The sequence below is a fragment of the Ammodytes marinus genome, assembly GCF_949987685.1.
Source record: "Ammodytes marinus genome assembly, chromosome: 1".
NCBI classification, from domain to species: domain Eukaryota; kingdom Metazoa; phylum Chordata; class Actinopteri; order Uranoscopiformes; family Ammodytidae; genus Ammodytes; species Ammodytes marinus.
The window spans coordinates 15,879,021-15,905,725 of NC_137230.1; the positions used below are offsets into that span (position 1 = coordinate 15,879,021).

The following is a 26,705-nucleotide window of genomic DNA, read 5'->3' on the forward strand; positions in this document are numbered from 1 at the left end:
AACATTAATGAATTATAGGTTATCGCATCACAGAAGGCATATTGGCCTATAATAATAAAAAATCACCACCTTAACTATGTTTACAGTTTTAAAATGTTTTGAATGAAATGCAAACCTCAGTTAATCATTTGTTCTTGTTTCTGTCCTGAGATTCATACAGACTGAGCAGTCTTGTTTAAATGTTACAAATTGAGCTAATAAACTGAACATCAAATTTGTTTTAAGTTGCTGCAGAAGTTATCTCATCTAATTTGATAAGGTGATTGTATGCAGAATGCTCATACCAGAAACTCATACAGTAGTTGTGTACAGATAAATAAATATTAGCAGGTTCTCAACAGTATTTCAATTTAGGGGGGTTGCAAAAACATTTCTGTCTAGGGGGGGCATGACAGAAAATAATTGAGAACCACTGATGTAGAGTGTGTTTTTACATAGATTGGCTGAATCACCTTAAAAATGCCCTTTTAAAACCAACAAAAGTTATATTTACATTCAGTGTGTCCATAATGTGTCCAATAAGTCCATGGGTGCGTCCTAATACCCATACAGTACTTCCATGCTATTTAGCCTGCCAGAATTTATGTTTTTTAATACATGACCTGCGTTAAAAATGACTTCCCTTTTTTCACTATACTACATCCTTTAGCTTTCCATTAAAAAAGTATGTAGTTTGCACACAGTAGGCATAGAAATGGGACATACTATTTTGGAATAACATTGTGCCTTGAACTTTACTCTTTTACTTATTTATCTGTTGCATTGCCGGTTTTGCTCTTTGCGACTAAGTTGACTTAACTTCCAGTGCACAGAGGATTGTGGGTCAGAACAGTGACAAAAGCATGCTGGGTTGTAAACTGCATATGACCAGACGTAGTAGGACATTGGGGTATTTATTGGCATACTGCATTTGGTATCATAGCTGCAATCCAATACCCATACTTCCCTACTATTTAGTATGGTTGAACAAGATTATGGGTGTCCCAATACGTGGTCAGATGCAGCATGCATAAAAATACCCGGATGCCCTACTACATACGGTCATATTTTTTTGTTTGGAAATCAGCATGCTTGTTGGGCGATTCTGACCCACAATCCACTGCACATCGATGAAGCCTCCAAGTGAAAACAAACAGCAATGCGACCAAATGCGATGCACATATAAGCGAGGGGTAAGTTAAATTTTTTTGTCCAAATGTTTTTAAGGGCTACTGCAGTATGTAGAACAGGTAATACTGTTTTTTCTTGCAAATGTTGGTGTGTTTCAGTATATCATGGCACGTTACCACCTATACATCAGTGGAATATATATTTTTCAGCTATATTCAAATTTTAAATTGATATTTTTTTATATTTCCACTGTTGGTCGGACAAATAAAGCCATTTTAATATTACCTTAGGCTTTCGGAAAACTGTGGTCAGCATTTTCCCAAATTTCTGAAAAGTAAAAGGCGGAACAGTTACTTCAATAGATGAAAAAAATAAAAGGATCACTAGTTACAACGCTTGAGGCTTGTTCAAACAGCTGTCCACAGCTATTGTCTTCATACTGTTTAAACTTTATCTGCTGTGGCATTCACTTCTATCTATCAGTCAGTCAGGATATTAATAACTGCCCCTAATGCTCCTGAAGTGAGGGGATGTGCTTTCCATTAGCATAATGCAACATCAGTGAGAGGGAGTGATTACGCTAGGGGATGATTTTGTTGAGTGTAAATGTGAAATCTGATTATCCTCTATGCTCTCAGCTGGGCAGAGGGGGGAGGAGGGCAAGAGAGAGAGAGAGAGAGCGAGAGAGAGTAAGACCGAGGTTGACTGGAGGAGAGATTCAGAGGGAAGGAGGGGTTAAGAAAGCAATGTGCTGAGCCAATGGCTTTTGCACAGAGCAGCTGGCTGGCATCAGGACAGGACAGGCCCGTTCAGAGGAAGCACACAACGAGGACGGCTCTCCTCCGCTCGCTGTAGGACACCGGTGGTGACTTCCAGGAGGTGTTCATGGGATGCACTATCTACGCAGCCAGCCCTAAGGCCCTGCCCGCCGACGAGGCCCCAGGCCAGGACAGATACTACCAGCTCCCCCACTACCGCCACCCTCATGGTACCTGCAGTCAGCGGATAGCAGCCAGCAGAGCCAGGTCAGTCAACGCCACACAGGAAGCCACTGAGTTGTATTGAGTTTGTGGCTAGCTCGTCTTGATAGACAAGGTGCATCCAGGTAATAGAAAATTTACGCTTCGTTAAGGCGCCCTGCTCCATGGGAACTAATCAGAGGAAGAGATGTAGAGAGCTGGATATGTTGCAAAGGGATGTTTAAACTTGGCCAAATGGGAGGTGGATGGATGAGTAACTTTAACGTCAGGAAGATGCTCAGGGGATAAAATTAGAAAACAAGAATTTAAATTTAAAACATATATACTGCTAGCAATTTAGTAAAAAATATACAAATATAAAAAGTTAAAATAAAAACCTTAAAAAATGTATGACATGAAAATACGACTACGTGAAGGGGATTAAACATTGCAGCATTTGTATTCCACCACTTTGAATAATATCATATCACGTTCCACACTTCTGCATCTTTTCTGCACCAAACATTTCTGCAGATGGATACACCTGCAGTTTGGACACAGGCCATTTTGCCAAGATTTGAACCACAAAGTTTCATGATTCACAGCTGCTAATTGGCATTGCGAAACTAATCGGATCCAACTTTGTAGCACTGTTTGAACTGTTATAAAGAGTTTATACTCATTAAAGGGGAGTTAGAATAATTTCCCAGCACCATGTACCTAAAGAAACTCGATCAAAAATAAAATCCCTCTTTAGGGAGGAGGGCGGGGGGGGCACTCGTGTTGTTGTGGTTAGATAAAAAATTACAAATAAAAATATTTTAAAAGAGCAGAGAGCAGGGACACACCCTGTAGATGAGACTGCAGCAACATTTATTTACATGTAGAGTACATCACATTTTTTGTTAAGGGTATAATGTGTGGTGTGCTGATAGTTTTGTACTTATAGGATCGTAGTTAGGCCTACACACACCCCTGTGGTGGAATGTAATTACGAATACAATTTTGAGGTACTTAAAATGTGTACTTCCATTTTCTGATGATTTATACTTATACTCCACTACATCTAAGAGTGAAAAACTTGATTTTTAATGAATGGTACGACGTAAAAGTATATAAGGTCATTTTAAAAATGGCTCAAGAAAAGAAAAAGAAAATTAACTTTAATTTTTAAGGAACTTTAGATTTTTCAGTAGGCCTATCTTTATTTTTGCCACTGAAACAATCTATTTTCCATATAGGACAATTAAAGTATCTCTATCCTACCAATCATCCCTTGTTGCAGCTGAGGTGGTAAAGGGGGTTAATTTAAACTACTTTAAATACCACACCAAGTAATCCCAAATAATAGGCCTACATCATAGCTCATAATCATGTCCGATATTTTGCATTAATATTCTGTAGGCAAAATAAAGTAACATAACTAATGTTATCAAAAAATAACAGGAGTGGTCAAAAGTAGCTAATATTTCAGCTTCCAAGATGTAGTGGAGGGGCATAGATTAGAAGTAGGCTACACAGTAAAATAAAATAAAAGAAGCCAAAAATTGTAATTTTTAAAGAAAAGAAAAGAAACTACTTAGTTTAATACCACCATGTTTACATTGGTCAATGAACACTGTAGGCCTAACGAATATGCTAGTAGGCTGAGAATGCCTTGATCATTTTAAATGTAAGTTTGTTCTTATTTACAAGCTACAGTTTAATAGAGAGGCTGCATCATTTGTAAACATCAATATGGATATTAGCCTACTACCACTGTATACCAAAGCCCTATTAGTAACCTACATTAGGCTACAGCCATGATCTCACTATGATAAATAAACTTCAGAAGCCCTTGAAGTCCTGCACATGTAATATTTAACGAGCAGTCGTCTGGTTATTCTGGGCTCCTGTGGGAAGAAAATAGCCGCAGTTTAATCCCCAGCAGTGTGTAAACAGACCACACTGGGCTATAGGTAAGCTCAACCCACCTCACTCGGGAGGACGCACTTCTGAGGAGGTTAGTGCTCCGCCAACACGAATCTCTGTTTCAGCTTTGAACGATTTAAAACCGAGCTGGTTTACGTTTTTTCGTGGATAAAGAACCAAAACTGATTTGAGCGGGAAATGCAGCACAGACCGGAGGAGTTTCGTGGGGCTACGACACGCCAACACGTCGGGAAAAGTCTCGCCAACATCGTGTGAGCTACAGGTAAACGAGCCGCCCGTTATCCGATGTGAAGCGAGCGCGAGGCAGAGCAGGGCTTCCGGCAAATATTTTACAATTAAAGCATAAGCCTAGGCATAAAAAAATTATCAGAACGAAAATGTGCAATTGTGAATTACAATTTAACATACATCATTTGTAGCCTATTTGTCCCCCAAAACTAGGACTAGGCATGCCAAAAATGGATAATTGTAGCCTATGCTTTTATTCTGAAGAATCGCTTCTGCATTCATCTTAACCTAGCTTTTGGTGAGATAGCCCTATTTGACAAGCTTTCTTTTGTTATGTTTTAAGTAAAAGGCGGAATAACCTAGGTATATAGGCCTGGCCTATACATAAAATATAATTTGTCAAATATCTGTGTAATCAAATACGTACAGTAAGATAAGTATTTACAGTAGGCTATAGAAAAAATATTAGCTAAATGAGATGACTTTCGCCCAGTATTGCTTTTTTATAGCTTTTTTAAGTGCTTTACTTCCCAATAGAAGTCTTGATATAAGCATATTTAAAAAAAATAACAAATTACTTTGTGGTTTGAGTTTCAGTAAGCACAAACCCTCAACAAAAAATCGTCTTTTTAAAAACATTCATTTTCATTCAACCCTAAACTTCATGAATCCCTTTTTGTATTTCGAATCAAACAATAATTACTGTGCCATAAATATTCATGATTAAGAAGAACATTGGAGCCAAGTACCTGCTTAAAGGCTCACTTGTATCATCAAAGGCTGTTTTGAGGTGCTTGCACAATGGGGAAGTTATTTAAGGAGGTCTCCGGCTGTCAAAACACAGACAGAAATCCACTGTTTGTTTCATAAACATCTGTAAAGGCCAAACAAAGTTAATTTATAACAATGTGGGGGGAAATGCAGGGATGAAAGTTCTTAACATAAGATGCAAAAGTAGACAAATGTCTTAGGTGTAGCTTTTCTTCCCCTTCTTTGTATTTTATCTTGATTTATTTGTTTAATACAGCAGAGTTTTTTATATTTATTTTAGGTTTTAACCCTCCGACATGACATCAAACTGCACCTAAACCTACTTTCAGCTCTTTAGAAGAAAAACTCTTCACTTTCAAATTTCTTATATTGGGAATAACCCCTTGAGATGAACCCATCTCGTTTTGCTTCTTCTCTATAGCAGGTAGTGGGTACTGTAGTACCTGTAGCACAGCAGACAAAATTAGTTACAAAGCTGCGTGCCTGCTGTCATGATGGAGAAGTCTCCTTTGGGTGTGTAGATTTGACAATCCGGCACACAAAAAAAGATTTCCATTTAAATAAGTTAATTTAGCTCACTTATTTGCCACAGTTCTTTGCAAATCCTGCCATTGTCTGTCAGTGATCTTACCTAAGTTAATGAAGACACAGTTGTTGTGACATAATATTTGACCCTGCAACCAGACAGGGACAAAGAGGCAAACTGGACTTGAATTTGGATTTTAAAAGATACATTTGAAATAATTTGCATCAAACAACAAAAACTTAGTAGCACAGGGCTACAGAGAAATGTGCGACTGGAGGCAGAGAGAGAGAGCGAGCAGTGACTCTTCAACAAATAATCTCTGTGGCTAGCGACCTTAACAGGATTACAGTTTATTGGATTGGAGAACATCTTGTGACAGCAGCAAATGTTTGTGTCTTGAGACAAGGAAGGACATGGAGGAGGAGAGGCATGTAAAGTTTAGGTAAACAATGACGGTGCTACCATGGTTTCTCACACTGGCAAATTTGAATTTATTTGGACTCACAAAATGAGCTGGTGCTGCGAAAATATCAATGAATTAATTCACCTTCCTCTTTATTTAGACAGAGGCCCTTGGGCCAGTGCAGCCAGACTGTCTCTATCTAAATAGTGTTTCCACTTCACTTTTCTTCTCCTGCTACACTTTGCTGTTAGTCTACCAAGTAGTGAAGAGAACTGATCCTTACTACTGCTTTGCTATGCCCTACACATCAGCACAACCATTGGCCATCTGACCTCCAAAGTTGTTTTACCAACAGGCAAAGAATGAATCAGGGCTCCAGAACTCCAAATGGGCCTTCAAAAACCTCAGGTTCCCTATATGGCAATAGTTTTTTGGGGGATTTTAATTGGAACTGTGTCATGCACAACAAAAGCAATATCGCCAGCCATGATAAAGACTGTAGAGTGGGTCCAGCTTTATTACGTAATGTTAGGAGCGGATACACATACTGAGGTATGGGGGGTCAACAGCTCTGTCCATGGACGCTGTGGTCGATCCTGCCAAGAATCCTCTGTTTCAAATTACATCTAGATACCTCATGCTAGCACATACTGACATCTCATTTCCTACAGTAAACAAACTACAACATCAACAACAAAAACAGTGCTTAAGACAAAACTAAAAATAAACAGAACAGATGGAGCTAACTTTTAATTCTGTACGGTGACCCTTTGTTAGATATTAGAATGTTGACATTGGACATACCAAAATTACATTGGAACTGAATGTAATCCAGCGTTTTGCAGAATCATCCAATACAAATGTCCTTGCCTGGCTGATAGGATTGGATGTGATGTCTCCACACTCAGAGAATAGTTATATTTGTTACTTTTAGGAATTTTCCAAGTAGGAACAATTAAGCTTATCGCTTATAAATTATAGTTTCCATTACAGACAATACTATACTGAATGAGAGGGAGTCAGGTTCTGGTGTAGCTGAGGGAACATGTATGGTTTATTTTTGATGATTTGTTTGATTCCATTCACCCGCATGGAAATAAATAAATAAATAAGACCAAGGACTGAATATGTTTTAACAGTCGTATAATGATAGGGCTGTTAATAGGGCTTGTTTGTGTTTCATGAGGTTTTTAGACCGCAAGCAAACATTTTGTGTTACAGCAGTCCAACATAAATGTCCTGTCCACACCTTTAAGTACACTTTCACTTTTAGTTCAGGTAGACAAACAAGAATCCTAACAGCCCCTGCTGGGAATTTTCCGACACCACACTGTTTCCTCGACTGACTGCACAGGGAGCTGACCTTTGTTTGTAGTATGCATGATCTAAAAATACAATGGTAAAACACATACAATTTCACTCAATGATATGCTATCTTTAATTTTAGGTTTTAAGAAGAATTGTTACACAAAATAAATATTTTGCAAAGCAAACCCAACCCACTTATAATTGGATGTTTTATTTTCTGGCAGTTTAGGGAATTATTTTGTTTACTTAATGTTAGAAGACATCCTAATGGTTATGTTCAAATTGGTTTCTTCTCTCTGGTGAATCTTTTTTTTAAATATTCGAACATTTAATTTCAACTACATGCACCCCCTTTGCTGGTATTACTAAATTAACTGCAGCGAGGCTCCCTTTTGGCCTTGGGCACTCTTTTGAGATCAGATTCTGAATCACTTAACCTCAGGGTGAAGGTAAAAAGACTCACAATCCCCCTTCCTTATCTTAACACAAAAGGCCTTTACCTCCCATTCAACCCTCAGTGCTCACAGATAACCAGTCAGATGTAAAACCTAGGAAGCCCCTGTTGTTTGAACAGGTCAGTGAGGCTTCTGGCCAATTAGAGATAATACACTGGAAACTGCATGCATGGGCCCATTTCCATCAGCACCTGTAATTATACCACAGCAGGTGGTAACAGCTTCCTCTTTCCCAGAGGAACATATGACACAGGGCAGGTGGGTGTTAGAGTTTGAGTGTGTATGCAAGAAAATAAAGAGTGATTTGCTGTGCAGGTGAAAAGAAGATACAGAACATTTCAAGCCTTCCAGTAACCAGTGAGAAATAACTACCAGGAATATTGTGGGTGACTCAGATATTTTCAAAAAGTAAATTAGGGATTGGTTCAGGGAAGAAAATAAACAGCCACATAGGACTACAAATTGGTGTGATGTTGATTTTGGTTTATATTTACAATATTGATTAATTAAGCTGCTATGATAGGCTTACTGCACAGTACATACACCAACATGAGACAAGTAACATTATAAACCCCTCATAATAACAATAGCTCATATAGAACTCAACATACAACACATTAAAAAATGATGTGGATCAGGGGGTACTTGAGCTCATACGATAGGACTGTGGGGGTACATCAAGACTCATGAAAGGTCAACTCGTCTTCTCGAATGATCTACATCACTCATTTGTTTTTCCATTGCTTTGTAGTGTCATTGTAGGTGGAGATTACAAGGCTTGCCTTCCCTCCCACAGGAAGCCATTTTCAGCCATCCATTTTGTATGCAAAACAAACTTCAGTAAGCCCTGAGCCCCATAGTCCATCATAGTAAACACAAAGCTGTGATTTGGTTCCGTCAGAGTTCCAGTTTAGTCGTACACAGTGTTTATCATGCTTTGCTCTGCCCTCGCTTTACAGAATTTTTTCTCATATCCTTGGTTTCTTCGTCTTTTGGTATCTGGAATAGTTCATTTCAAGAGACAGTTGGTGCTGATGAGTATAAAGTGTATATTTAAAACAGTTTGAGTCAGCTCACAGCAGCATATCAGGTCAGCCATCTGCACAATCTCCGAAGTGTCCTAATTTTGTGTAGACATCTGGGTAGGAGCAAACACTGAGACTGACCCCATTTTTACACAAGCACAAGAACAATTCTCTATTTTGCTGAGTAGAGATTTTTTGTAGCGTAAACCAGCAGAATCAGACTTTGAATGTTGCATCACTGCCGTGTTGATTTTTCAAAACAAAGTCCACTTTTTTGCCCCATAAACCTTTTGAGAACAGCTTCTTTTTGAAGCCAGACACAAAAACAAACATGATTTTTGTACATGCTGCGCATGAATGTTCGGCATAAAGGTGCCTGCTGTTAACATAGAGCTGTGTGTTTGTATACTCAGGGCCAGGAGCATGACTGAGCAGCAGGAACCGAGCGAAGAAACAGGCCTGCTCTCAACACAGGACCTGGACCCCTCCAAGGAGGACGACACACATGGCCACTTCAGGCAAATCTCATACACAGTGTTCTGCGTCACTCACTGGTTTTCCATGCCCCCCCCCCCACACACACACACACACACACACACCATCTGTATCCTGTACACGGTCATGGGTTCCGGCCCTAGGAGATTTATTTTCACTGTACTTATTTTGTGCTTTTATATCAGATGCAGTGTTTCCCCTACCATTATACAGGTCTGGCGGGCCCGCCAGGCCAACGGGACCCCCCGCCAGGCCAACAGCTGCCAAAAAAAAAAAAAAAAAAAAAAAAAAAAAAAAAAAAATTAAAAAATCTCTTTTTATTTTTTTGTCTACGCTACGCCGCGCGATGCACGTGTGCATTCGGAGCGCACATGTCAAACAGGGAAACTGACGAGAAAGAACCTTCCTTTATAGGTCCATGGCATAGGCTACACTGGAGATATTTAGGACTCAGTAACAGGGAGTTGAACAGGAAAAAGTGATGAGCAAAACTTAGAAAGTTAAAGTCGCTACGTCGCCATGGCAACCAATCTGTATCAACAGCTGAGACAGCGCAGCAAGTTATCTTGAAAACAGCAGGCTATAGTAGCCCTTCAAGCTTTATTTTTTGGTATTTTCAATGCTACTTTATTTTTATGTTTTAAATTGAGAATTAGGCTACATGAAATATAATGGGTCGGAACACAAAATGTTGCTTATTTTGCACACATTTTGATTGATAGGCTAATCATGATGTGTAGCCTAGGTTAATTCATTTATTTTAAATGAATATTTGATAAATTAAAGAAAATGTTTCATGATCCAGATTATTCCAGAAATTAATACTAGACAGGATATACCTGTCTATATTAGGTCTTCGTGTTTATTGTATTTTATTTTCATATCTGTGTTTTTCTTCAATAGTTTATATGGCTTGTGTCTCCAAATTATTCCATAAAATTGTTTTAGGCAGGACATATGACAGCTGTTTACAGAGCAAAAAAAATTAAATCAGATTTAGCTTCTCAAAGTGCACCAGTTTGATGCATTTAACTTTAAAAAGGTAAAGGTTTTCTTCCGCAGGGGCATGCCCCAAGACCCCACTAGAAGGTCCATTCCCCCCCAGCAGTCTCAAAAAATCCTGAGGGAAACACAAAATGTACAAACGTACCGAATGTGAAGGCATAACCCTATGCCCTGATTTGTAGCGGGCTGTCAAAAGAGGCTCATCCATAATACAGTTAGTTTTGGTAAATTTCTACTACAAATTTGGTACGCACGCCGCGCGCATACTCTTTATCAGCTTTTACCACCGGGCCTAAAAACAATTCTAGGGGAAACACTGAGATGTATTTGATGTCAAACAATGATCACACACACACACACACACACACACACACACACACACACACACACACACACACACACACACACACACACACACACACACACAGAGATTAATGCACACAAGTGGACTGCAAATAGAGCTTAGATTAGAGTTAGAGTTTTTCTTCCTCAATAGAAGGAAGATATGTGTTTAGGGATAAAAAGATTGCTGTAGTTATAGTTATAAACTGTTTTGATCTATTTAAGCATATTTGTGTGCAAGCACTGTCTGTGCGTGTGTGTGTGTGTGTGTGTGTGTGTGTGTGTGTGTGTGTGTGTGTGTGTGTGTGTGTGTGTTTGTTTGTTTGTTTGTTTGTGTGTGTGTGTGTGTGGGGGGGGGGGGTGTCTGTGTGTGTGTTTGCTTACTGAATGCAAGCAGGTCTGAGTGTGGGAGTTATATAAGAAGGATTTGAGGTAGGAGCGGTGTAATCCTGGGAAATCTGTTCTAGGATGGGATTTAGTAGACACTGAAAGAGAGGAACCGGAAAACACTTTTTATGGGCATGTGATGTCCCTCTTGAACTTGCAGCACTGGTATATTTTGTCCCCTCCCAATGCCTTATTCACTACAATACTAATAATAGTAAATATATTTCTTCAAGTATTTAACGTTGCTTTATTTGTCCGAAACACGCTGACAAATACGCAGCCATCACACATCACTGGCAATGCTGGCATGTCTAATGAGTTAACAAACGATTGACCATTTACACATCCAGGACACACAAAGCAAAATTAAAATCATTTTTTTAATCAAGTTTCTCGCCAATTAATCTTCACTCTCATTTTGGCTCTGTTTTAGTCTCCACCAATTTATAACATCTGGTTACTGGCTATTCCCTATCTTTGTCTGTCTGCTTTTCGGTGCTGGGTATATAGCTTTCAGTGGGTTAGTTATGACAATTTTATTATAAATGGCTGCTTATGGATTTTACACATTACACAGGGGGATTTTCTATGATAATACATAAAGGCACACAATAGAAACACTGAACTTTAATGTTTGTGTTATCTCATACAGACATAACAATCATATATTGTGGAATTTGAAACCATTTTCTCAAAATGCAACTGTGTGAGAATTTGTAGGGAATTACAAGCAACCAGTGTAATGTTTGTCTTAACATATCCTTGTACATTTCTAAAGAATATAAACTATTTCACATGTTGTGCTTTTTCCAGTGTTTCCTCATAATATATTTTCACAGCTCAAAACAAAACATTGAAACATCGATCAAGGTAGTCCAAACAGCTCATGTGACATAAAGTAGCATAAAGAAGCATAAAGTAGCGATTGCATTCTTGCTCACAAAGAGTGTAATGGTTCATAATTTCCTTTCAATATTTGTATAGAACTATTCGCCAAAATGAAAGTAACTAGGCATAAAGTGTCCCAATACTAGGAAAACTCTTGGATAATTTTTCGAAAGCATAATGCTTTCTTTATATTTTATTGTATGAAAAGACATTGTTAGCTTCTGTAGCTTGAAGGGATGACTGAGATGAAGCTTCTGGTGCTCTGCGTTTGATACTTTGATTTTAAACTCAGGAGATAGTTTGAAAACTCCTATGCTTCCCTTTTCATTACTATCTTTTCTCAAGGATACTTTGAAGTCTCGTGTCTTTCCACTTCTGTGAGTTCACTCAGTCCTCATTTCTTCTCCTCCAGCTAAATTATTGACTCAGAGTCCACTGCTACACCGGCCACCGATGGGAGGTGTTCGCTTTCTAATTTAGGATTCAATTTAGGATTCTTTGAGCTGGTAATTAGTTTCACTACACAGCCTCTGAGCCAAGGGCGTTGAGATACAGACAAAAGCGCATGCGTTTACACACACATACACACACACACACATACACACACACACTAACACACACACACACACACACACACACACAGCGACACAGGGTTGATGACGGTGAAAAAAGACAGATGACTTGCTTTTTGTGGATTTTTGGGTCATACGGACTCAGACAGGTTAAATATGATTTCATTCATGGTCCATTCGGCTGCCTGGCACATGGGAGAACCACTTATTTGGCTACTGTTGTTGCAGTATGGAAACCTTAAAATACCTGCTTCATTGTTTTTCATATTTGTCCGGAGATGCCCTAGATTATCTGAATAATGTCAAAAAAAAACCTGGAGTGGATTTTTTTCTGGAGCTAGATTTGACAGTTGTACCTGCAAGAATTGTCCATAATTTTTCGACGTGACTTTGTTACCCTCATATGCCTTGACACACCACATTCACAACTGTCCTAATGTTGGTAGAATTTAGCATGTAGTGGTTTTCTTCTGCGACCCTAAATGCAACAGCAGTATTGATTAAGACCTGGATATTGTGTAAAAGACAGATACAGATGGGGGAGGACCACAGAGCCGCCTGTGTTTTAATAATCACTCTGTTCTGTCCTCCTGGGAGTGCAGAGCCACTGTGGAGCCTATTAATAGGCAGGAACCAGAAGGCAAAGCAGCACACGTGCACAAGTGTTCATAACATGGTCACAAGGTAATGATTAGGTAAGGTACATTTTAATGAGGGAAACAATGATTTTGCACATGTCAGACTTCAGCCCATAGACAATAGTTTTATGTTGCAAAGGTTACATAGGCTTGACTCCTGCAATGACCTGATTTCTGCTTTTATTTAATTAGCTTTTTGATCAATTATTACATTTCCTGTTATTATAAATTCATGTTAAAGGGGACATTTAAAAAAATCAGTGCATGTGCTCTTACAAATGAGACATCCCAATAATCTAGGTCAAAGAATACGAGATTCAGCTAGCCATAAGATTTTTTACACCAGATCAGGCGATCCAGCGATAAAGCAGGTTATCTCATTAATTTGAGTAATGCCCTCCCGTTTTTGCTGCATCAGCTGCGGTGTGGACAGTAAAACGATTCAGACAGAGATAGGAATGATTGACAATGAAGAAATGGAGTGTGTGGAAAATGTTTATTTTAAATTTGTTTGCCGTTTCTATTAGACACCCAAAATACATGTTAGAACCTTGAAATTAGCATAAAGTCACCTTAATTGAAAATGTTAAGTAATTTTCTCCTCTCAAGGTATTCATCTCATACATAATTTTGACGCAATTATTTTCTCTTATTGAATGTACATACAGTATCTTTAGTATGTATGTCTTTCACAGCTGCGAAGAGACAATTTTGCCATTATGGAGTTCATGGATGAGTGCAGGGAGAATTTTTCTTCCTGTTATGAAGATAACATGATGTCCAGTGGATTCAGCAGGAGAGCTGGCAGAGCTGTCACAGCTGTACTGCTCTGCTGTAAACAACAGCATCATCCTGCTCTTATACAAGCACATGCACCCACACACACAGACACACACGCCGGCAACACACACACACACACACACACACACACACACACACACACACACACACACACACACACACACACACACACACACACACACACACAAACACACAGAGCAGGCAACCATAGCATCTGTCAACCCCCTCTGCTCTCCCTTTAACCGTGCCTGAGTCCTTTTTACTGCCCGAGTTGAAGACTTGTCTGGCACCCTGATTCTTTAAATTAAGGAGAAGATCATAGTAGAGTAATAAAGGAAGCTTAAAATGACCTCCCCCCCCCATATTGTAGTGTTTATAGCCTAAATATATTGACTTCGCATTCGTTCCCTTTAAAAAAATTTGATAATCATGAAGGTGATCTATCACTCTGGATAACTTCTTTAGTGAAAAATTCTTTTGATGGTTAAATTCTCGATTTAAGCTTTCAATGATCTTTTTGCTGTGCATTCGGGTATATAAATGCAGCATTTCCCTAGCTGCACATATAATTATCTTGGTGTCATCATAACAGACACCCTGAGTTAGAGACTCATATCTGTTGTCTTTCTCCATGAGAGGAGGGGCAACATGGAGAGATGAAGCGGAGTAGTGGATGGTTGTTTAAGGACAGAGGTCACACTATCTTCTTACCCAGAGGAGAGTGTCTCATCTGAGCAGGGACAGTGACAGTTCTGCTGCTAGAAAGGTGGCAGTGAGGGGTATTTTAACATAATGGCACCTTGCTGCATATGGCCTGCTAGTAAAGGACACTGTTCAAGGAGAATACAAATGTGGTAAGGCAAGGCAAGACATTCCTCTGGAAGAACATGAAATGTAGGAAATACTTTTCTCTTACACTGCATTTACATTAGTTTAAAGTTTAACAGACCTGTGCTGACAGCAACAAATTCTTCAAACTGTGCCAGATGTGACCCTAGGTTAAGCCCCACTGCCCATAGTTACTGTTGCTACTTCTTCAAAGCTGCTAAAAGAAATACAAGAGTTCTAAAACATTGGTTGCAGGAATGCACTACAGATGTATGCCTATCAAAAGGAAAAGTATTTTGTATGCAAAAAGGTAGGCCTGGTGCTAAATTTATCATTTACATATTACTGGAATAGTATTTCCGATTCACCTTAGTGTACATGGCAAGTCCAAGTGGTATTTTGATGTTGTCAAGGTAGAATTGAATTAACTGCATATAGTATTATTGGGTAATGTTATCTATGCATAGCCTTCTTTGTAATGTAATCAGTATCTTTAACTGTCAGATAAATGTAGTTGTGTAAAAAGTTTATTATTTTCCTCTGGAATATAGCATATACCCAGGCCTGTTTCACTTTTAAAGCTACAAGAGAAAAGGTTTTGAAGATGAAGCTTAAACTATGCAACAGTCTTCCTGTATCCTTCCCATTATTCATGTGGAACTCTGTAGGGTCTAAGATATCAAGCCTCAGTCTCCACCCTTCATTTGATGCCTTTCACTTTCACTGCACAGTTTGAAAAATGGCTTCTACAGAGTGAGATAATCAATCACAGCATGAAGCGGCAATTTGGTTTTTGGCCAGCGCTTCTGTTTTTATCAGTATCTCCTTGAGCAGGAGTGGTTCCATATCAGCACTGTGTTATGCCACGCTCCGCTCGCTGCCAATCACCCACAGCAGCACTCACTGAAAGACACAGGAGAAAGGGGTATTCTCTGTGAGAAAAGCATCCCTCAAAAACATCTTGCCTTTCGGAATGTATTGTTGCATACATACAGGATCATTTCAGAGCCCTTACAGGGCTGACAGTGATTTGTATCAGCTGTGTGGTTCTGTCTGTATTAACTATAAATATGAGTATCATGCTGTGACATTGCTGCACTGCTCTGACTATTCCTCCCCAAGCAAGCTTAGTGCCTGTGATGTGTTTCTGTGTTTTGTATGTATTCTGACTAAAAGAACAACGTGGATAAACTCCTGGCATTGTCACAATTTGTGTTTGAACAACTCAATATTTATCTGTGATCATGTTGTTTTGCAACAGCCTTCGTTTCTGTGCAGTCATGCAAATAGTGGTGATTAACTTGTCATGTGGCAGCTTTGACCCATCTGGGATCGTAATGCACAATACACATATACAGATACACACATGCTAACCACCATTTTGTCTTTTTGCCTAAGGCCGGAGTCAGCATTATGAAATATGAAGAGGTGTTATATTAATGCTAAGTCTATTTTTCCTTTCATGCCAGGTTTCAGCTGATTGAAGACCTGTCCTATGAAGATGTGAAGAAGTGTTACCGGGGCTCGGTGAGTCTCTTTTGAACCTAATCATGACTGTGTCTGTGATTGGAGCCAAGTCCAACCAGTTGTATTCATTACTCCCCGTATTGTATAATATATAATAAAAACATGTGTCATGATAGATAGATTGAATGGATGGATGGATGGACCTTCGTATAAATTCAGTCATGTCAGCATGAACATCAGCGGTTTACATTATCTCTCAGCTTTCCCCCACTGTTGATCGAGCCCCCTGCATTTCTGTTAGCTCTTCTAAGCACCGTATTCCTCAGGACAGGCGTTGCTCTTGGCTGAGCTATTAATAGATAGCCAAAAACAGGAGAGGAGGCAGACAACAGCAAACTAAGCAGATAGGAGCCACAGGGCAGATAGACAAGATTCAGGACAGGACACAATATTAAGAGGAAGATAGTGTGGTGTCAGAGATATCTAAAGCTAGAGGTGAGTTTGAGCAGTGAGGGAGGAGAGAGGGGGAATGTGCCAGACTATGATAGAAAGAGTGAGAGGACTTGAATTGAGCGTACTGAGAGGGCTACCTGCTTGTGCCAGAGTGCATGTTGTTGTTTTTTCAGCTCAGAATGATGAAGGGACAGAGTGTGCAAGTGTGTGAAGCAGGGAGAAGGAGAGGGAGGGAGGGAGGGTGTCAGCTGGGTGTTGCAAAGTGTAGAGTCACTGGAGGTGTAATTGAGACAGAGAAAAGGGAAGCCTTGTAGTTATTTTTTTTTTTGCTCAGCAGCCGGAGACTGAAGCTTTGCTGCTTTGACTCTGTAGTTGTAGTTTATGTATCAGTGTGTAGGTGTGTACAGTAGAGCCAGGTGTTTGTGTTGTTGTTGTTGTTCTACATGCGCATAGACTAGAGGTGTAGTTATACGGAGGCAGCCCTCCAATCTCGCCCCTCCCTCAGTATACTGACCGGCGACAGGGGAACAGTGTGTGTCTTGCAGCAGCTTGCTCCAGGCCTTGGATGTGCGCGAGTGTGTTTGTGTGTATGGCGCCAACGTGCTGAGCCTGGTGCAGAGCTCTCGTCCCTTGAGGGAGAGGGTGGTGTCTGCGGCGAGCGGAGCTGGAGTGGCGGGCGCTGGCGGGGTGGCCGGCGGTGCAGCTGCTGTGCGTGCAGGCCGGTTCGCCAAGGAGATGCTCATGACTCTGCCCTGTCCCTCTGCACAGACTGTCAGCAAGTACAACTCGCAGTACCACAAGCTGTTCCAGTGTGTGCCCAAGGATGAGATCCTCATGAAAGGTAGTTACTAACTGTCCTTCTTTATTTGCCATGAGGGAAAACTTGTGTTGTGTAACTGTTAAAATACTGTAATAGGACATGTCATTCTTCAGCTTTAGTATAATTTTGCCATATATTTATTTGTTTATACTTTTTTTCTCCTTTCAACCTATTTAATTGTACTCTATTTAACTCTTTTTGCAAGCTGCTAATGAACATGAACAATATGAAACCTTTTATTCAAAATCAGATGAGTAATGTTATCTAGAGTTGAAATGATTAGGCAATTAAAGGTGGAGCCAGCGATACTGGAGAAGGCTTGTTTTTAAAATCACTTTTTGTCAAAATCAGTGAATATCTCCTCACAATCTGCTACCTGTCTTTATTGTGAGTAAACTGGAAAATATTCTGGTGTTAATACACAGTTTATGCTCTGTAAACAGGCATATTGCTAGCTACAGTCGGGACCCTTTGTTTACCCACCAGTTTACAGAGCATAGGCTGTATATTGAGACCAGATTTTTTTTCAGCACACACACAAAACGGACAGGTAGCGGATTGTGGAGAGATAATCACTGATTTCATCAAAAAGTGATTTTGACAAGTATATTTTCGAGAATAGCTCACTCCACCTTTAAGTATTTAGACACCGCCAAGTTCCAGCTGTTTAACTGTGAAGATTTACTGCTTATAGTTTTATATTATTATAAATTCAATATATCTTTAGGTTTGGGGCAAAACAAGCAATTTAAGACCTTTTTTAAGCACTTTTAACCTTTGGCTCAGGAAAAAAAGAATCTTATTTGTCAATGAAAAAATTATCAATAATTTCAACACAAATGGGATCCAATGTTGATATAATGGAAGCTAATTTGGAGAAATTTTACAAATTTACATCAGTTGGAAATTTTAAAAGTTAGCAGTGCGTAGCTAGGGGAGGGGCTACACTTTTAAATAACCGTAGTATGTTACATTATCTACATTTCCTGTAATGGTCTTAATATACAAGCACACATTAGTAAAACATTTTGGAAAACATTGAAGATTTGCACGACAATATCTAAATATTTTCTTTGTCTGTTCAAAATACTTGAAGTTATGAACTCTAATGTGCTGGTACTTAAGTTGAATATCCATACTTACCAAAATCCCTACAACACATACAAACAACACAAAATAGTGTTACTGTGCACAGTTGCTTTTTTCTTCAGCTTTCTATTCACTTGAAAGACCTGTCTTGGCTCTGTGTCCGGCTTTGATTCTTCCTGCTTCAGTTCTGCCATATGGTTAAACTCAGAAACACTCGGACTTTCACGAAGACCAACTTCTCCTGCACAGCAATAACTCCACTGCACACCTTGAAGCTCTGTGCAACCAATAAAAACACAATGCATTGTGAAAAAGCTGGTTCAGAGATATTGTTTTTCTCTTCATCCACTGAACAAATGATGACGAGAAGTGTTTTCTTCTCTTCTCTTCTCAGTGTATTCCTGTGCTCTTCTCAGAGATATTCTACTACAAGGTCGGCTCTACATTTCCAGACACTGGTTGTGTTTCTATGCCAACCTATTTGGAAAGGACATCAAGGTATGAATGACTGCTACAATCCTACAAGCTATAAGTCATTCAGGATTATTGTCTGACTTTCATGTGTCTCACATCTTAAAACCCCCACAAAGAAAATGTCCCGTTCTGTATGTCTGTGCACTGTGATAATAATGTACCTAGAACAGGGGGACTTAATGAACCTTTAACCTATATACTAGTTATACGATTTCCCCTTTGTTGTTGTGCATCGTTCCTTTTCCTTCATTTCCTTGAAACCAAGCCTCCTCCTGTCATCTGAGTGACAATAAGCTACTTATTCTCCTGCATTCCTCAACATTTCCTGAAATAAGACACGTTTCAGGTCCATTGTTGATTTTCTCCAGGGGCTTTTACTCAGTACCTACCTTCCCTGACACCATTTACTATCATCACACTTGTGTTCTTATCTTACCTATACTTTTATTTTATACTATACTTTTTCTCAAACTTGATTGTAGGTTTACCTCCTCATATCTGAAATGTTGTTTGTGACTTTGTCCCCACTGTCTGTATGTAGGTGGCTATCCCCGTCATTTCTGTGAGACTGGTGAAGAAGCACAAAACGGCAGGCCTTGTGCCCAACGGCTTGGCTATCACCACAGACACAGGCCAGAAGGTAAACACTTCCATCACTGTCACCATGAATTCAAATACTTATGCTGATTAGTGCTGCATGGATGTATTTTCCAGGCGAGAGGTGTGATGGAAAGAACAGCACCATGCTATAGATAGAAGCAGAGCGATAGAGTGAAGGGTTTTTCCACCATTACGGCAGTGCTCGGAGGGGCACCTTAACTTTCTGCCACATCAGATTCAGCCTGTTATCAGGTGGTATTTTCAAAGACATAATGTACGTCTTGGCCTCAACAACCTACACATAATGATAACCAACAAGCAAACATTATTAGCATGTGATGACATCTACGTTTTTAGAAATGCATTCATTTCTGTCTTATGTTTGCTCAATAAGGTTCTTATTTTGCAATTCAAATACAAATAGCTAGTTTGGTAATTTGAGGGCACAAATCAACTGAACTGATGGAATTAAATTAGCATATTGAGTGCACAGATTAGTAAATGATACAAGTGATGTATCAGAAAGACTAAGAGCTACTGTCATGCTAGAGGTTCTGTGACGCTGTTCTTTGGCACAGTGGTATTTTGACCTATACATTCTAATGTCAAAATTATAATGTGCTGATAATAAGTCTGGTAATTAGTCATTAGTTGTGCAGGTAATTGATCATAAACCAAAATATTGGGGATCAGATGATGGTGCCAGATGAAAAGTCAGGGGATCACCAAAGTTATTAAAACATTTTGGGGAACCTAAATATCTGTAGCAAATACACATTAATCAATGCAATAGTTGTTAGCATTTCCAACTTTTGAAAAAACATCACATAACAAAAACATAAAGAATAGTTTTAATAGTCAGCCAGGATTTTGTAGTGACTATACTTTATGCTGTTCATAGGAAATCTTAGCTTTCACCATTGATCTTGTTGCTTAATACAAGGAAATAGAGTATGTGTAGAGTAATGTAATAGTAGTACACATACTGTATATCAGCTTCATGCAGACTGTTGCTACAGAACACACACAAACAGATGAGCTGGCGACTGTCACAAGGTTCACAAATATCACATGTTTAAAGGGCTCCTCAGACTTTTATGTACTCTACTATTTACTCATATACCGGGGGTAACACTGAACCCTTTGCAGATGTAACTGATTCATAACACAAACCATTAATAATGAATACAAATAGTGATTGGTCTGATTTCTTACCAGTTTTACTGTATGCAAGAGAATAAGTTAAATCTCCGCACAATAAGGATTACTATGTGTGCCTTAGATAACACTTAGTTTTCCGGGTGAATGCATTATGTCTATGCAGAAGTTTTCATATGTCTGTCTTCACCTTCTAATATTCACATGCCTCACCTTTCTTGTTCTTGTCAAGGTTGCATCTTAACTTAGGTAGTCAAAGCACAACCCAGCAGTGTAAAATAGTTGTTTACTTTCCAGTTGATCAAAACACTACTATCGGCCAGCATTGGCATATTGCTGAGTTACACAACAATATTCTCACCTTTGTCAAAGGATGTGGGACATATAGCACATGGATGGTGTGTGCCATTTTGCACAAGGGCACATATCCATTACTTTATAAGTCTGCATGATGGTGTTACATCCATTACATAACCAGGCGTGCATACATGGCTCTGTACAGTACAACTATATAAATGATAGACATCTGTTTAAAGTTCACAGTTCCTTTCGGTAATAACAAAGTCCAGGCATATGTGTCATTGTTTAGCTCATTCACCCAAATTACTTTTAGGAGAGACACAACAGGACTGTTTCAAACTGACACAGACAGAAAACAGCGGATAAAGTACACTCTCTCTCTCTCTCTCTCGCTCTCCCTTTCTCTCTCTCTCACACACACACACACACACACACACCAGCAGTGTGTTTCAGCAGATGCACATTAATACATTTAACATAATCTTTTAAAAATCAGTGATTTTTGTCCAGGTCAGTGCTGTTTTTTGATACGCTGTCACTGACTATCACTAGTCTTTGTGCCCCAGAATTAAGCTTTTGAAGGAAATGATCAACAGAATATCAACACAGTTTCCCTTTTTTAATTTCCTCAGTATGTATTTGTATCCCTGCTATCAAGAGACAGTGTCTATGACGTCCTGCGCAGGATCTGCACACACCTACAGGTCAGAGTGAGCACACATATACTCATACTTTTCCTTCAGTCTAATACACTGCTGTGGTGCACATGTCAGTTAAAGCGCCCATGTCCTTTCCCTCTCCAGGTCAATGGAAAGAGTCTGAGTTTGAAGCAGTTGATGGAGGAGCCGACCTTATCACTGGTCAGTGTCAACATGTCTTTCACAGAGAGACGCCATTTCGTAAACCATCATAAAATCATAAAATTCTCAAGATCATAGTGGGTTGAACTTAAACATATGGTAATTAAGAGGCATTAAAATGACTTAAATGTTTCCTTGTTGTGTTTTATGTTGGCCTAAAAGCTTCAGACAAACCTCACAAATGACTACCCCCTGATCTGAAGGCTGACAAAGTGTATTACACACACCGGATCAACAAAACATTCAGTTGCAGACTTGTAGTGATTTATCAAAGAGATCTGTGAAGTCTCTTTAAATGTTTGTGGACAGTAAGCCACTTTTATATTAAGGAACAATATAGTTCTATTAACATGCACATCCTTGTTCACTTTCTAATCAAAATGAGAGGTATTCAAAGGAAACAAAGTGTTGCCAACATATACCATAATATAAGGTTCTGTACAGTTTTGTTTATCTCGTACCCAGAAAATCGAAAGATGCCTGTTTTATAGCACTATGAGTTAGTAATCTCATTAATCATGCATTTTTCTGTTGGTCTGCCAGGTTATTAAACCACTTACGCTGGCCAAAATGAATTCTTGGACAACTTATTCAAATTTAGAACTGCATTTATTCAAGGATTACCAACATTAATAACTGGTATAAGGTAATTTAAACCGAAACACCATAAAAGGTGTTGCAATAAGTGGTGTATAACATTCTATAAAGCATTCTTGAATTATAAGTAGTCACTTTATTTAAAGCTATTAGTTTCTGTGTATAACCTCTTTATAAGGGGATTATGGTACAAGCAGATGGCTTTGAAATTGCTGATTTATCACCCAGGTTAACCAGTATGCCTCAGCTCTATTGACTGCCAAGAGGTAGAGCCTTATGAAAAAACACCAATCATGTGATAAGTGTTGTTGATGAAGCTCTGTAGTTCCCATGTCTCAGGAGTGCTCACAAGATGACATGTAAATAAAACACATTGAATCTTTTTTTTTTTACCCTCTCAGTGTTGAAATGAATCAACCACTTGTTTGTGGAAACTGAGATTTTCCAGACTCCTCTAGCTCTGGATCACTGTCTGTATGGATTATCATCTCCAATACATTCTCCTCTTTACTCTGTTTCCACAGGACGATTTCCCGGTACCGGACGAGTTCCCAGTGGTTGACGAATTCCCATCAGTGTTAAAGTGGAGACGAAAACCTTCTGTGGTGTCTGTGTCCTCCCTACCAGACCTCCTGGGGAACTCCAGCAGCAGCCTGAATGCCGCAGACACAGCCTTTAAGACAGACAAGTTGCTGGAAGGTGATGAAAACCATCCATTCAAGTATGATGCAGTAGTGTCAATGTATGGAAGTCCCAGGGCTTTATCCAAGGCCACGCCCACATTCTGTTTATTGTTCAAACTGATTGGCAGGAGGTTGCCCATAGTTTGCTGATTTGGTTGTTGTTGGCATGGCTCATGGCTTATGAATTTCAGCAGCATTATATTATATATTATCATCACTGGTTATGTAACTACAGAGTGTAAAATCACATTAAATAACCACATTATCTCAATACTGTTTGAAAAACATGAAAAGGCGATAACCAAACATGATGATAACAGTGTAAAATACTGTACATAAAAACTATACAAGGCTGGGCAACATTAAGCAACAAAACCAGATAGGGGTATTATTTTATTTTGAATTTGTTTTTCCTTTTGACTGGTTAAGGTAAAGTATTCCACAGCAGTGCAGCATGGATAAAAGGCCCTGCCAGCAATAGATTGCTTATAAATCTTTAGAATAATGCGAGCCTGCACTGTGAAGTCTAAATATATGTGAGGGAATTAAAGATATAAGGAGTTCTGCCAAGTAAGGAGGTGCTGATCCATGGAGAGTTTTAATCAGTAGCAGTTTGCAGTCTGACCTCTATAAAGCAGGAAGTCGGTGAACTGAAGACAGAATCAGTGTTACATCTTCAAAGTGTCACTTCCATTATAGAATAACAGTGTGAATGTTTGCTGTTATCAAATCACAATTATGCTGTGACATGGATATAGAGTAAAAATGTGTTGATGTGTGTGTGTGTGTGTGTGTGTGTGTGTGTGTGTGTGTGTGTGTGTGTGTGTGTGTGTGTGTGTGTGCGTGTGTGTGTGTGTCTGTGTGTGTGTGTGTGTGTGTGTGTGTGTGTGTTTGTTTTAAGTTTTCATTTCACTAGATGTTTGTGTATCGGTGTGTGGGAGAGAGTAATTGCTTTTGGATGGCAACATTTCTCTTACGCAATGACACATTAAGCTGCAAATGGAGATTAAATCACGTGGGGGTCGTATTAAAAGGCTTTGGGCGGATGCAGACCAAGTACAGATTATCACAAAACAAAGACCGCTGTCAATGTTGTCTCAACAGGACAATTTGATGTTGTATGTTTACATGTTGGGACATTGATCAGTGTGAGCTTCAGTGTACATTATCATCAAAGCTCTAGTAAAAAGATGTGATAAAAGATGTATGCCGACTGAACAGCATAACCTAAGCCAAAGCCTGTGTTAAAGTAGCTTTATATCACACGTGATAGAACTTACTTGAAGCAATGCATTCATGTCAAGTAGTGTAGGATAATATGAGACATTGGGATGTCAACTCCATCTGATGCTTTAGAATGATTCAGACAGTATAATGTGTTTTATATATTTTTTAATGAATGACAAAATAGTTTAAACCACATGAGGTTCAAGGTTCAGCTTTATTGTCAATATCCTACACAGAAAATATACAACTTATAGTATATATCTATATATATATATATCTCTTTGAATATATACATTTTTATACTTTGTATAGAAATATTATGATAGAATAAAACAATCAAATAGAACAAAGGAAAAATGTAGTATTAAAGTAATACATGTAAATATAAAAGGAAAACTAAACTATTTATGAAGAAGATGTAAAGTTATGTGTATATAAACACAAAGATACTGTATATACGGTATATGAGATTCTTTATACCTCCTTCCTGATAAAATGTTTTCAGGTGTAACTATGTCTTACTTTCTTAGTTTATAGTGCAAGATCAAATGATATACATAATATTAACCTAATAACTAAAATAAGTTATAACATTTAAATAGATTGGAATGTCCTCATTATTGTTAAGAGCAACCTGGTTTGCCTCTTCGTACCCTTCACTTGGTTAATATTTTGTCCTGGGACAACAACAAGGTTTTATCAGCATGTCGACCTTTGCAGACAGCAGCTGAGTTCTCTCACAATTGAGCCCAAAAGCTTTCACATGTACACTAACAGGTGGGACTGCAGTATTTAAAGGAAACATGCCGTACAAGCCAGAACTGTTAATGGATTTGTGTGTGTGTGTGTGTGTGTGTGTGTGTGTGTGTGTGTGTGTGTGTGTGTGTGTGTGTGTGTGTGTGTGTGTGTGTGTGTGTGTGTGTGTGTGTGTGTGTGTGTGTGTGTGTGTGTGTGGGTGTGGGTGGGTGGGTGTGGGTGTGTGTGTTGCAGAGCGAGCTCTCCAAACAGACAGAGGTCTTTTATCAGAGCCAGTGGCAGAGCTGGGCCAGATGGAGTACCAGCTGCTCAAGTTCTTCACCCTACTGTGAGTATACAGAGTGACACCAACAACACCACCTCAGCAGCTGACTCACAGCTACACGCTCACTGCCACCCTTAACATGGAGATAAAAATAGTGGCAGATTCGATGAGTACAACTGAACACAGGGGGTTGGGAACACTTTTTTACTTTGTAGGCACTTCCATTGCATGTAATAAGAGAAGTAACTTGTTGTTTTAAGTGGAGTACAACTCATCAAATAATTTGTCTTGATGGGCATCGTGCTCTCCTTACTTCACCGTCTTCCAGCATAGCAGGGCGACAGTGCTTCCCCCGGAAGGCATGAAGCCGCCCTGATTAGTGTCCTTGAATGAGCATTGAACCCTATCTGCTCCTTGAGGTTTGTCAGAAATAAGATCTCTGACCTCTCCCTGACAAATTTCTCTCTGGTATATAACTATATAATACATATAATACAGCCAAACATGACTGCATAATTAGTAACTGTTCACCTTGAAGAATTTTTTGTCAAAGTTGTATCTTCATTGTGTTGTAACACAGTGCAGGTTTATTTTGAATAGTGTGCTTTTGAACGCCACATTATTACATGGAAAGTGTTCAGCAGTCATATAAATTGCAACATGATTTGTGGTTGTGGAGTTGAAACTTTCAATAGGACCTGCTGTGGTTCCTTCGGGACACATTTAAACTGGACGGTTGATAGACAGTGTAGTGCTATCATATGTTGCCCTCTAGTGTTCAACAAACAGCATCACATCTCTTTCCCTCCACATCATCACCCGAGGATTCCCAGTGCCTGAAAGGAATATAAATCTTGAAACGGCATAATAATAAAGACGTGATCTGACTCATCAGTGTGTCTCCTACTCTTTTTCGTCAGTATTATTCTCCTCATCCTGTCATCGTGCTACCTCGCCTTTCGTGTGTGTAGTCTGGAGCAGCAGCTGTCCTTCCTCAGTAACCCAAATCTGCCACTGAGAGAGAGGTAACACCATCAGTACTTAACGGCATGTCAATGGGCTGATTTCAAATGAAAAGTTAATTTGATTGAAAGTTGAGATTAGGAAAACATAGTTGATTTTGTAACAATTAAAATGAATTATATTGTGTTATTATATGATATATTTATGTTATGTAAAATTTATATTTGACAGGGACAATATGTTAAATATTGTTTCTTCAGTAAATGCAGCATATGTAGTTTGAAGCTCCTCTCGTCACTGGTTGTGCTGTTAGGAAAGTA

At 39.1% G+C, this 26,705-nt stretch overlaps 1 protein-coding gene across 1 annotated transcript; it reads left to right on the plus strand.

The window, feature by feature from the left end:
• Window positions 1-1,995: 1,995 nt before the first annotated feature.
• Window positions 1,996-26,451, plus strand: gramd2aa (GRAM domain containing 2Aa; the record flags this gene model as incomplete). The annotated part of the gene is made up of 11 exons (XM_080033126.1): window positions 1,996-2,135; window positions 9,131-9,235; window positions 16,143-16,200; window positions 17,362-17,434; window positions 18,897-19,000; window positions 19,518-19,616; window positions 21,667-21,738; window positions 21,838-21,894; window positions 23,016-23,190; window positions 25,392-25,485; window positions 26,343-26,451. The coding sequence occupies 11 exons, from the start codon at window positions 1,996-1,998 to the stop codon at window positions 26,449-26,451; spliced, it is 1,086 nt and encodes a 361-aa protein (XP_079889252.1).
• Window positions 26,452-26,705: the final 254 nt, after the last annotated feature.